Source organism: Cherax quadricarinatus, chromosome 85, assembly GCF_038502225.1.
Source record: "Cherax quadricarinatus isolate ZL_2023a chromosome 85, ASM3850222v1, whole genome shotgun sequence".
NCBI lineage: Eukaryota > Metazoa > Arthropoda > Malacostraca > Decapoda > Parastacidae > Cherax > Cherax quadricarinatus.
In genome coordinates, this window is record NC_091376.1 from 15,753,120 (window position 1) to 15,767,723 (window position 14,604).

Below are 14,604 nucleotides of genomic sequence, written 5' to 3' on the forward strand. Positions count from 1 at the left end.
CCACAGCTCTGATTACACTTTCCTCCCAACTCCCAATGTCGAGACTTAATGCTCTCAATGCAGAAATTCCTTGACCTCCTATCCTATTTATCACCCTATTTAACCACCCCTTGACACTCCTCAGTCCGTCACAAAAATATACTACATGAAAAGCCGACTCCTCCCCACCACACATCTCGCACTCCCCCCCGTCAACGACTCGTCTATCCCGTAGAACCACACCCGACGGTAAAATGCCGTGCAGAAAACGATACATTACATCCCGAACACGAGGTTGCAACCTCATCCTACTCAACCTATTTCATATACTTCCCCATGCATACATGGGGAAAATTCCCTCTACAGGCGCTACAACCCTCCTGGCTAACAATCTACACAACCTACGTATTTTAACCTTTGCTGGCTCTCGATCCCACGCCAGAGCCCTCAACACAGTTTCACACTCATGCAACTCAACTCCTGTATACATCCGTTGCAATCTGTTATGGATCCTGGCCAAACCCCCCCCACCCACACTTTCCCTCATCACCTCCCTTTTAATGAAGACACATTTGACCCTCTGCTTTAAGTCCAGCAATCCCAACCCCCCCTGACTTACAGGTAACATTACCACGTCCCTTTTAATCCAATCACAGCTCGAACCCCACAAGAATTTAAAAACCTTCCTAAGTATGTTAGTTATTGTCGGCCCAGTTAATGGGAACACGGCTGCCACGTGCCATACTTTGCTATACAGCAAGATATTAATAACAATGGCACGCTGCACAAGGGTCAAATGATAAGGTCGCAATGCACCCAAGCGTCCCTGAATCCTGTCTACCATCCTAATCGAGTTTTCCATGCATGCCACAGTTAGATCGTCTGCATAAATAAGACCGCAAATTTTTAACGAATTCAACTGCCTCCTCACAACTGCATTACCCCAATCAACCCTTTCTGCCCAAGCTCCTAACCCCATAAACATGGATTTATCTGAATTTACCCTCATACCAGTTGCCCCTGCGAACATTCGTACTACCCCATCTAATGTGTCCATTGACATCCCCTTCCTGATCAGAACAGTTGTATCATCCACATACCCAATTAAAACTGGCCAAACCCTCGCAACCTCACACCCTGGTCCCTCTATGTGACACATACGCTGCTCCACCAATCTATAAAAGGGGTCCTGCATGCACGCAAACAATAATTGTGACATAGGACACCCCTGCCTAAGTCCCCTACCCATTACAATCTTCCCACCCAATCGACCATTAATCTGTACCCTCGCCATTGCACCTCCATACAACGCCTCAACCCAACCCACTATTTCTTCCCCAAACCCCTGACCCCTGAGGATGGCTTTCAATGCTTTCCGATCCACTCTATCGTATGCCCCTTGCCAATCAAGCGCCACCAAACCTCCCCTCCCTCCCCCCCCCCTTTTGCCTCCACGAAATCCCTAAGTAACCCATGCCCCTCCACCATAGACCTCCCTGGCAAACCAAACTGAGTTTTTGATACTACCCGCCCCACCACACACTTGACCCGATTTCCCAAAATCTTCGCAAACAATTTGTAATCTGCTGATAAAACTCTGCCGGGAGTCCATCAATTCCCGGTGCTTTGCCCTTTCGCATTCAACTTAAAGCCCTCCATATTTCCCCCTCAGTTATTTCCCCACCCAGTGCTTCCCTATCACTGTTACGCAACTGACATACCACACTCCCACACACCTGTTCTGAAACCCCATCCTCTACCCCTTCTCGTTGCCAGTACTTCTCATACCACTTATCAGCAAACGCCCCCATTCCTTCCATAGCTTGTATGACCTGCCCCTCCCTGTACCCTTCTATCGACTCATGAACCTCCAACCATGGTATAGTCATTGCCTGCTGTCTTTGTCTCTGCCTACGCAATACGCAAGATGAAGGTCTATCGCCCCATAACACCTCTTCCACCCCCGCCTGTACCCGCACCGCTTGGAACCTCTCATCCTGTACCTCATGCAGCCTCCCTTTAATTGCTATAATATCATCCATTGGATAAGTGCCCGCCACCGCCCCCCTCGCATAACAACCCCGTAACCTATCCTCCAAATAGTTGGCAAGCCCATATTTTAAAGAATTGATACGTTTCCCTTCCTTTATGTATTATTGCTTAATCCGTTCTTTAGCCACACCATCCCACCACATCACCACATCCTCTACCCCATTTACCTCTGCACGTAACCCCTCCCACAGCATTGCAAATCCCTCTATCCCCTCCTCATTGCCTAACACACTTGTATTTAACTTCCAATAACCCCTAGATATACCTGCTAGTGACTCCCACCCCACCTCTGCTACTACCGCCCGATGATCCGAATAAGCTACTTCTATTGTACGGAAAAATGTCAACCAAACCCCCTGAGATATATACAGCCTATCCAACCTTGCCGTGTAACCCCGTCTTACAAAAGTGTGCTCTACCTCCAACGCCCCTCCTCCAACCACATCCCACAACTGAATATCCCTCAAAAGATCTTGCAAGGCCGCCAACACGTGCCCCGCCCCTTTTGGTTCCACGTCAGCCCTCATAATAACGCAGTTCCAGTCCCCACCAACGATGGCCACCGCAGGTAAACCACGTAAGAAGAAAACTAGTTCTTCACATACAAAATCCCTTTTTACCCTCACATCATTTTCTGCTGGTGCATACACACTTACAAAGGATACCCTCTGCCCCATCCACCACCCATCCACACGCAATACTCTTCCCCCCCTCCCCCCTCACTTCTTAGCAACACAAATGGGCTCGCCTCCCTGATCAATATTCCCACACCACCTTTCAGACGTACAGATGGCAGAGTCATGACCCGAAACCCCTCCACCTCGAGCACTCTTCCCTCCTTGAAACTGTGTTCTTGCAGGAACACTACATCCACCCTATATTTATACAGAAACATTCGAAACCATTCCCTCTTCACACTATTACACAGTCCATTTACGTTCACAGTCATACACCTAAGGCCTTTTTATAGTTTCCAACCCTTCCTCCTCTCTTCATTCATCCCAGGGCCTCCTGCCCCAGAGCCAGCACAAGGCTTCACACCATTAAACCCCCCCCTTTTTTGCGATGCCTCTTATCGTGACTACCTAGACAGTGCTCTTCCTTCCTCCCAGACCTCTGCGCCGGCGTCAGGACATCATCTGAGTCTGACACCGCCGCTCTCTTCCTCGTGATGCCCTCCACATTCATGTTATCTAATGAGGTTCCCTCACGATGTACCTCAACCTCCACCACGCCTCGTTCCACGGCACACGGCGACAACTCACGCTTACTAGTTGGCCCGTCAACCCTGCTATTGTTTTTATCATTACATTCCTCTACAGGCAACGCTGTGCCTCTCACCAGCTCAGGAACAACATCCTCTGCAGGCGGCATCAATGTCCTTAATACTTCCTGAAGCTCTTCCTCTAGAGCCTGCACCTCCTCCTGCACTTGCACTTCTGTACTTTTCCCTTGCCTAGTAACAGATCCTTTTACGTCACAGCTTACCTCACACATGCCATTCTCCTCTTTGGAATCCTCCACCTCTTCACTCCACAAGCGCCCAAGCCCTTGCTTTAGCGTGGGGCTCTTAACAACAGCTATCTCGCTGGTAACTGGTGCTTCACCAGTTTGTGCAGGCGCCCTCCTCAGCTTCACACATGCTGCCGCCATATGGTCGTACACCCCACATATTCTGCACGTACGTCTCTGTCCGGCATACGATACCATAACTTGCGTCCTGAAGTCCTCCAACACGACGTAAGACGGTATGGGATGTCTCAGAGTCATCTTCAGGGAAAAGGTTCCCTCCAGACTGCCCATGTAAGCACCTGCCATCCACTTGCCCTGTTGTGCCAGATGTATGGTCCCATATGCCTCAAAAACATTCCTGATGTCAGCCTCATCTGCCTCAAATGGGACATTACGAATCTTAACCCACGTAAAGTGGCGAGATACGTCGATCAAACGCACCTTCACAGCTGGAGTAGCGTCAAGACTCACGTCTTGGAATCTCGTCACCAAAAACTCGTTCACGGACGTGGAATTCAGTTTGACGAAGATTCTGTATGCCCCATTCAGGGCTACACCATACACCTCATCGTCCTGGATTCCATAGGTCTCCCTAATGATTGTTGGGAGTAATACCTGCGCTGAAGAGGGTGAAATCGCCCCACGAAGCAGCTCAATACCAATGGTATTTACGCGTCTCCTCACACTCGGCACCATGTTGGTACAAGGTAGCTCGCCTGAAAACAGCAGAGGGGTGCAGAGCACAACTGCACTCTACCGTGGTCAGGCAGCGAATCAAGAGAATGTGTCATTGATGCCAGTTATGATCTGTATAAGTTGTATCATGTCCTTGTAGAAATAAAGATTATTTATTTATTTATTTATTTATTATTATTATTATTATTATTATTATTATTATTATTATTATTATTATTATTTTATGATTATTATTATTATTATTGTGAGGGAAAAGCTCAACAGATAGGAGTAGGGAGCGAGTATATGGAGACGATAGTTTGATTGCCAGCTGCTTGTTAAGGTAGGGTCAGTCTAGCTCCCATTATCCCCTCCCCCCCTTTTTCCCCACCATGAAGGTGACGTGTGGGGCTCCGGCCAAACAGTAATCACTTGACTCACAGCTCCCAGCACAACTGTAAGTAAAAGCCTCTGCTCCTATTCTAGTGGATATATTGGTCAAAAGCTTCACTTTTCACCAATAATAAACTTAGTCCTTCCAATCTTAAGTTCCACGGTATGCTTTTAGATAATCACCAATTCTTTTAGGTATTGTACATATCATAGAAAGTGATTTCTTAAGCACTGTATAACCTTTGTCTCTTTCCAGCTTAGAATGACAGCTCGGGTCACCTGCCAACCAAAGAAAAGTGTTGAAGGAGACGGACTGAAACAGCCCATTAGACGTCATTTATTGATCTACCTACCTGATTACTTAGTCAACCGCAGACGACTACCCCTCATCTTGGCAGTGGTAAAGAACCTGCGTTCCTGTCATCTGGACAGACTATTCAAGGCTATAGACTCTGTGAACTAGCCATTGCGTTGTCACTCAACACCTGTGACCCCCCCCCTCCCACATCAACAACGGCTACAATTTCTACAAGACAGTGTCAACATCAACCAGACACCCCAGTATAACTGTAAGTATTAGCGTTGAATAAAATGTCATTTTTTCGTTTCATTTTTCATTTTTCTGTCAAATAGGATACACCTTCATGTTTCACTGTTTTATCTTTGCATTACTAAATAATAAAGTGTTTATCTTTGTGAATTATTTCTTTTTCTATTCATTAATTTTCCTGAGGAGGAGCCAGCCTTGGTAATACTGTCTGAAGTTGTTACAGGGCTGAGTAAGCCTTCACAATTATTATTATTATTATTATTATTATTATTATTATTATTATTAACATGATTATTATTATTACTATTACCCTCAAGGAAGGTTCCTTGATGTTGGTGAGGGGCTCTTGATTTAGGGAATTGGATCTGTGCTCCAGTTCCCCGAATTAAGCCTGAATGCCTTCCACATCCTCCCCCCAGGCGCTGTATAATCCTCCGGGTTTAGCGCTTCCCCCTTGATTATAATAATTATTACGATTATTATTATTATTAACTATTATTATTATTAATGTTAATAATAATAATAATAATAATATTATTATTATTATTATTATTATTATTATTATTATTATTATTATAAAGGTACTCAAGAAGTCAGCTTCAACCATCATGATAGTCTGGTCTTAAACAAACTCAGAACTTCACACTTATATTTTGTCTAACTTAATTTTAATGTTCCTTAAGGTTAAGGTTGAGTAAGTATATTTGTTGTTGTTGCTGTTGCTGTTGTTGTTGTTGTTGTTGTTGTTGTTGTATTCTGTACAATGACTGGGAAATACATCTTCAGGTCAATTTTAAACTTTCAGTGCTGGTGTATTTTCTTCAAGGACAACAATATTTTAACCTTAGGTTGTGTAAGTTAACATAAGACGGATTTATTAATTAAGTTGGTTTATGTGAAATAATTGGAAACTGATCAAAAATAAATCGGTGTTTGACTTTATTTGGTTATCGTATTTTAAATCAGCTTAATGCTCCTTTACGTGCAAGTAATATCTGTGACTTTATGACCATTGATAAAAATTTGCATGTTATGTAGATTAAGTTTACATAAAACTTACTTTTGAAAAAATGGTTTAGAAAAACGACAAGTTCGTAAATGTGATGCTTGTGTAATATTTGGGTATCTTCAATGTAGAAACTATTCGCCAGTCAGTGGCTTCTTCAGTCCAATATAGAGAAAGGTGGAAAATAAGGAAGACTTGAGGTAATCAGTCCTTAAATTGGTGGTCAGCCTTACGTTGAGAAAAGTTTGGAATGATGTTAGCCCCATTTACATATTTTATAAACTAGAATAATTGAAATACTGCTCTTCATGTGATAATTTCTGAGTGTCACATCTGACTGGCTTCAACCACATATCTTCTCACCTCCAAGGGCGAGAGGATATGTGCTTCTCTGTGTGGCTACATAAGTCTAAAACGGATTTAAACAAAGAAAAATTGGATATCACATTGGAGAGAGGTAGTATGGAAGATGTGAATGTTTTCGGATATCTGGGAGTTGATGTGTCAGCAGATGGGTTTATGAAGGATGAGGTTAACCATAGAATTAAAGAAGAAAAAAAGGTGAGTGATGCGTTGAGATATCTGTGGCGACAAAAAACTTAATCTCTGGAAGCAAAGAAGGGTATGTATGAAAGTACAGTGGTACCAACACTCTTATATGGGTGTGAAGCTTGGGATGTAAATGCTGCAGCGAGGAGGCGGTTGGAGGCAGTGGAGATGTCCTGTCTAAGGGCAATGTGTGGTGTAAATATTATGCAGAGAATTCGAAGTGTGGAAATTATGAGAAGGTGTGGAGTTAATAAAAGTGTTAGTCAGAGGGCAGAAGAGGGATTGTTGAGGTGGTTTGGTCATTTAGAGAGAATGGAGACCGTATAAATCAGTAAGGAAAGGAAGGTGGGGTAGGGATCGACCTCGAAAAAGTTTGAGGGAGGGGGTAAAGGAGGTTTTGTATGCGAGGGGCTTGGACTTCCAGCGTGTGTGAGTGTGTTAGATAGTAGTGAATGGAGACAAATGTATTTGGGATCTGACGAGTTGTTTAAGTGTGAGCAAGGTAATATTTTGTGAAAAGATTCAGGGTAACTGTTTAGACGGACCAGTTACCCTGAACCAGTCACCCAGTTACCCTGAACTTTAAAAAAGGGGTTTAGGAAATTGGCAGTTTGGAGGGATATCTAAACTGTTCTATCTGAGTGCCTCTGCAAAGACAGTGATTATGTTTGAGTGATGGTGAAAGTGTTGAACGATGATGATGATATATATATATATATATATATATATATATATATATATATATATATATATATATATATATATATATATATATATATATATATATATATATATATATATATATGTCGTGCCGAATATGTAAAACTGGTCAATTAGCAAGAACTCATTTAAAGTTAAGTCCTTTCTAAAATTTTCTCTTATACGTTTAAAGATATATTTTTTCATTAATGTTAATGTAAAAATTTTTAATTTTGCACCAAAAGAATCTTAGAAAACTTACCCAACCTTATTATAACAAGAACAATTTATTTTAGCCTAACCCAACTAAATATATTTTAGATTTGTTTACAGTAATTTAATACTAAACAAACACAATGAAATATATTTTTTTCGTTAGGTTCAGAATGATTTTGGCGAAATTATTGCATACACAAATTTTCGCAAGATGAGCGTTGCTATTTAAGCCAAGATCGCAAGTTCTGCCTATTCGGCACGACATATATATATATATATATATATATATATATTTTTTATTATTATTATCACACCGGCCGATTCCCACCAAGGCAGGGTGGCCCGAAAAAGAAAAACTTTCACCATCATTCACTCCATCACTGTCTTGCCAGAAGGGTGCTTTACACTACAGTTTTTAAACTGCAACATTAACACCCCTCCTTCAGAGTGCAGGCACTGTACTTCCCATCTCCAGGACTCAAGTCCGGCCTGCCGGTTTCCCTGAATCCCTTCATAAATGTTACTTTGCTCACACTCCAACAGCACGTCAAGTATTAAAAACCATTTGTCTCCATTCACTCCTATCAAACACGCTCAAGCATGCCTGCTGGAAGTCCAAGCCCCTCGCACACAAAACCTCCTTTACCCCCTCCCTCCAACCCTTCCTAGGCCGACCCCTACCCCGCCTTCCTTCCACTACAGACTGATACACTCTTGAAGTCATTCTGTTTCGCTCCATTCTCTCTACATGTCCGAACCACCTCAACAACCCTTCCTCAGCCCTCTGGACAACAGTTTTGGTAATCCCGCACCTCCTCCTAACTTCCAAACTACGAATTCTCTGCATTATATTCACACCACACATTGCCCTCAGACATGACATCTCCACTGCCTCCAGCCTTCTCCTCGCTGCAACATTCATCACCCACGCTTCACACCCATATAAGAGCGTTGGTAAAACTATACTCTCATACATTCCCCTCTTTGCCTCCAAGGACAAAGTTCTTTGTCTCCACAGACTCCTAAGTGCACCACTCACTCTTTTTCCCTCATCAATTCTATGATTCACCTCATCTTTCATAGACCCATCCGCTGACACGTCCACTCCCAAATATCTGAATACGTTCACCTCCTCCATACTCTCTCCCTCCAATCTGATATTCAATCTTTCATCACCTAATCTTTTTGTTATCCTCATAACCTTACTCTTTCCTGTATTCACCTTTAATTTTCTTCTTTTGCACACCCTACCAAATTCATCCACCAATCTCTGCAACTTCTCTTCAGAATCTCCCAAGAGCACAGTGTCATCAGCAAAGAGCAGCTGTGACAACTCCCACTTTGTGTGTGATTCTTTATCTTTTAACTCCACGCCTCTTGCCAAGACCCTCGCATTTACTTCTCTTACAACCCCATCTATAAATATATTAAACAACCACGGTGACATCACACATCCTTGTCTAAGGCCTACTTTTACTGGGAAAAAATTTCCCTCTTTCCTACATACTCTAACTTGAGCCTCACTATCCTCGTAAAAACTCTTCACTGCTTTCAGTAACCTACCTCCTACACCATACACTTGCAACATCTGCCACATTGCCCCCCTATCCACCCTGTCATACGCCTTTTCCAAATCCATAAATGCCACAAAGACCTCTTTAGCCTTATCTAAATACTGTTCACTTATATGTTTCACTGTAAACACCTGGTCCACACACCCCCTACCTTTCCTAAAGCCTCCTTGTTCATCTGCTATCCTATTCTCCGTCTTACTCTTAATTCTTTCAATTATAACTCTACCATACACTTTACCAGGTACACTCAACAGACTTATCCCCCTATAATTTTTGCACTCTCTTTTATCCCCTTTGCCTTTATACAAAGGAACTATGCATGCTCTCTGCCAATCCCTAGGTACCTTACCCTCTTCCATACATTTATTAAACAATTGCACCAACCACTCCAAAACTATATCCCCACCTGCTTTTAACATTTCTATCTTTATCCCATCAATCCCGGCTGCTTTACCCCCTTTCATTTTACCTACTGCCTCACGAACTTCCCCCACACTCACAACTGGCTCTTCCTCACTCCTACAAGATGTTATTCCTCCTTGCCCTATACACGAAATCACAGCTTCCCTATCTTCATCAACATTTAACAATTCCTCAAAATATTCCTTCCATCTTCCCAATACCTCTAACTCTCCATTTAATAACTCTCCTCTCCTATTTTTAACTGACAAATCCATTTGTTCTCTAGGCTTTCTTAACTTGTTAATCTCACTCCAAAACTTTTTCTTATTTTCAACAAAATTTGTTGATAACATCTCACCCACTCTCTCATTTGCTCTCTTTTTACATTGCTTCACCACTCTCTTAACCTCTCTCTTTTTCTCCATATACTCTTCCCTCCTTGCATCACTTCTACTTTGTAAAAACTTCTCATATGCTAACTTTTTCTCCCTTACTACTCTCTTTACATCATCATTCCACCAATCGCTCCTCTTCCCTCCTGCACCCACTTTCCTGTAACCACAAACTTCTGCTGAACACTCTAACACTACATTTTTAAACCTACCCCATACCTCTTCGACCCCATTGCCTATGCTCTCATTAGCCCATCTATCCTCCAATAGCTGTTTATATCTTACCCTAACTGCCTCCTCTTTTAGTTTATAAACCTTCACCTCTCTCTTCCCTGATGCTTCTATTCTCCTTGTATCCCATCTATCTTTTACTCTCAGTGTAGCTACAACTAGAAAGTGATCTGATATATCTGTGGCCCCTCTATAAACATGTACATCCTGAAGTCTACTCAACAGTCTTTTATCTACCAATACATAATCCAACAAACTACTGTCATTTCGCCCTACATCATATCGTGTATACTTATTTATCCTCTTTTTCTTAAAATATGTATTACCTATAACTAAACCCCTTTCTATACAAAGTTCAATCAAAGGGCTCCCATTATCATTTACACCTGGCACCCCAAACTTACCTACCACACCCTCTCTAAAAGTTTCTCCTACTTTAGCATTCAAGTCCCCTACCACAATTACTCTCTCACTTGGTTCAAAGGCTCCTATACATTCACTTAACATCTCCCAAAATCTCTCTCTCTCCTCTGCATTCCTCTCTTCTCCAGGTGCATACACGCTTATTATGACCCACTTCTCGCATCCAACCTTTACTTTAATCCACATAATTCTTGAATTTACACATTCATATTCTCTTTTCTCCTTCCATAACTGATCATTTAACATTACTGCTACCCCTTCCTTTGCTCTAACTCTCTCAGATACTCCAGATTTAATCCCATTTATTTCCCCCCACTGAAACTCTCCTACCCCCTTCAGCTTTGTTTCGCTTAGGGCCAGGACATCCAACTTCTTTTCATTCATAACATCAGCAATCATCTGTTTCTTGTCATCCGCACTACATCCACGCACATTTAAGCAACCCATATATATATATATATATATATATATATATATATATAACTCCATGGGGAAGTGGAACAGAATTCTTCCTCTGTAAGCCAGGCGTGTCGTAAGAGGCGACTAAAATGCCGGGAGCAAGGGGCTAGTAACCCCTTCTCCTGTATATATTACTAAATTTAAAAGGAGAAACTTCAGTTTTTTCTTTTGGGCCACCCTGCCTCGGTGGGATACTGCTGGTACGTTGAAAGAAGAATATATATATATATATATATATATATATATATATATATATATATATATATATATATATATATATATATATATATACACACACACACATGTATGTCTTAAGGATTCTTATTCGCACGTCTTGTGAATTTCTTTGTTCTGGTAATCTCTTATGTTAACATCATACTGTAATACTGTGTCTTAGAAATACTCAAATACATCAAATACATCAAATGTAATGTTTGGTATGTGTGCTGACAACTTTAACAGAGGTTGATTACATACCACAAGGGCTAGGATGAGCGATATATAAACAGCTGAGACCATTTTCCTGCTGCTGCTGTTGGTTCTTACCAGAGACTTTGGGCAATGAGAGCTGTGTGTGTGTGTATATATACAGTGGTAGATGCACCCGCGCACCTTCATCTCATTCCCACGACCTGAGTACTAACAGGTTTCTCCATCTCAGACAGATAAAGAATTGAGGTATTTCCTCACAATAAGACTTATTATTATTTATTATTATTAAAGATTCGCCCGTATTCTCCCGGCCCGGGCTTTTTCCAAGTGGTGGCCCGGCTTTGGCTCCCTCTTTAGGGAGTGTCTGAGACCTAAGTCTCCCATGGGAGGAGGCACAAGTACCTCCTCATCTTTGGGACCAACTGTCCCCAGGCCTAGCCACAAGCTAGGCCTCTCTTGTCTGCCATCCCCGCCCCAAGGGGGCAAATGGGAATGACAGTCTTATGAGCTAAAGGCTCGGGCTCAGGCACCTACCCTACCCTAGAAGGGTTAGGCATGGTGTCGATCACACTAAGACTTTATTGGTGTTGTTTTTACTGCTGCTAATAGAGCTTTATGAAATATACGTAATATTTATATTTTATAATGGATGATCTTAGATCAATGGCTCATATTTTAAGAAACTGATAAACATTTCAATAAATCTAGATAATGAGATCCTAGAAAAATTTAAATTCAGCATCCCACACTATCTCTGTTTTTCAAGGCCTCAGAACCATTCAGGCAAAATTCCCCCGACACTCATCATTTAAAGGCAGAATAAGATTGATTTATTTGTGAAAATTTGAAAGCAAGTGGCAATAGGTGATAAGGACAGTAATAGAGATAGTGCTGAAGATAGACAAGTTGAGATTAGTTGCAAGTGTAAGTAATATTGACCTTATGGAAAATTTTATAGGGGTGTTACCTGTATATACCTCAGCATTACATGCATATGAGTAATCTCATTGGGAGACAACAACTATATATTTACCGTAGTCACCCCGTGTAGACATGTGAGAAAACTTAACCACATCTGGTCACTGTAGGTGGCCCCTTCGACCTCACAATCTTATCCATATCTGTCCGAGACCAGTATAAATTGGATAGCACCCACAAGTACGGCGCTACTAATTAATTGTGGACTGTATAGATTATATTAGTTTAACTGAATGAAGGGGGGCGGGTAGGTTACACATGGATATATCCATCAAGGAAAAACACTTGTACATAATCCCACCACTTACCAGATATTCTCTGGTGGTCACTTGATGTAGCTGGATCACCCATAACCTATCCAATTACAACATACCTAACTGGCCAGTATCAGTCTGCTGTAACTAGAAGGGTTACTTAACTGTGGGTGATTGATGCTTCTTATTTCCTCCATTCACCATCTCATTTCAATGTCCTGCTACACCGACACGGTTCTTATTCCAACAGGACGAGGTATCCGTTGGTTTGTCCCGGTTTAGAAGTCGTGACTCCGTAAAAACTTCACTATCCTTGGGACAGGAACAACGAGGTAAACATGTGCACACACACACTGGGAATGGCAACTCATATCGCTTCAACGATTCCTTAACTTAGTGTTATTATCACTGATTACATTACAACTCACAAGACAATTTAATGTCTCATAATTGTTATACACATTAGAGGTCACTCCATTTAGATTTGAGACCGATGAGTGAGGATTAACTCACAGGTAATTTCCCCTGGACACTTTCCATGGCGGCGCACCCGTCACCCCCGGTCCTACCATTATTCACTAATTTTACCACTTTTTACGGTGGTCCCGTAAATCAGGTTCCCTCACTCTTCACCAGGAACAGTTATGACACTTCCTATTATGAAGTGAGGCCTATATTAATCCTTAGGCCGCCGTGAACGCCAATTTCCTGGTCCCATGTTTTCACAGCCTCTTCACTACATTCAAAATACTCCCGCCTCTCGATGCCCTCTCCCGACCTCTTCCCCTGCACATCCGCGCAGGCACAGATTGAACACTCTTGGTTCTATTCAAAATACAATTTAGAACAACAGTAATGCATAAATCATGTATATATACATTATAAAAAAATATACAGTATAATTATGGGAATTTATTTTCCACAGACCTATTTGCCATAAATGTTTTAAGTTATTACACGTTGATAGAAGTAACGGGAAGGAGGGTCCAGGTGGTATATATGTCATAAGAACATAAGAACATAAGAAAGAAGGAACACTGCAACAGGCCTATTGACCCAAGCGGAGCAGGTACATGTTTCCCCCCAGATTAGACCAGTGACCCACCCCCTCGGATTATCCCAATGACCCACCCAGCCTGGTCATCCCCACTCAAGGATGGAGCCCTGCACCAGACCCAGCAGCACAAGCTAGTCAGGTCAACTCTCACCCACCCACACCCACTCATGTATTTATCTAACCTATTTTTAAAACCACACAACGTTTTAGCCTTAATAACTGTACTCGGGAGTTTGTTCCACTCATCCACAACTCTATTACCAAACCAGTGCTTTCCTATATCCTTCCTGAATCTGAATTTTTCCAACTTGAAACCATTGCTACGAGTCCTGTCATGGCTGGAAATTTTCAGCATGCTATTTACATATCCTTTATTTATTCCTGTTTTCCATTTATACACCTCGATCATATCCCCCCTAATTCTACCCCTTTCGAGAGAGTGCAGATTCAGGGCCCTCAGTCTATCCTCATAGGGAAGATTTCTGATACATGGGATCATCTTCGTCATCCTCTTTTGCACGTTTTCCAGAGCATTTATATCCATTCTGTAATACAGTGACCAGAACTGAGCAGCATAGTATAAATGAGGCCTAACCAAGGATATATAGAGTTGAAGAACAACCTGAGGACTTCTATTATTTATACTTCTAGATATGAAGCCAAGAATTCTGTTAGCTTTATTGCGAACACTAATGCACTGTTGTCTTGGTTTTAGGTTACTGCTAACCAGAACTCATAAATCCTTTTCGCATTCAGTAGTATTAAGATCTG

At 41.9% G+C, this 14,604-nt stretch overlaps 1 protein-coding gene across 1 annotated transcript in view; it reads right to left on the reverse strand.

The window, feature by feature from the left end:
• LOC128703123 (uncharacterized) overlaps positions 1 to 11,735 on the reverse strand; it is a 42,784-nt gene extending 31,049 nt beyond the window's left edge. The window contains exon 1 of the mRNA XM_070103454.1: positions 11,590 to 11,735. Coding sequence (XP_069959555.1) covers positions 11,590 to 11,730 — 141 coding nt within the window. The 5' untranslated portion in view covers positions 11,731 to 11,735. The remainder of the gene's footprint in view (positions 1 to 11,589) is intronic.
• Between the last annotated feature and the right edge of the window lie 2,869 nt (positions 11,736 to 14,604).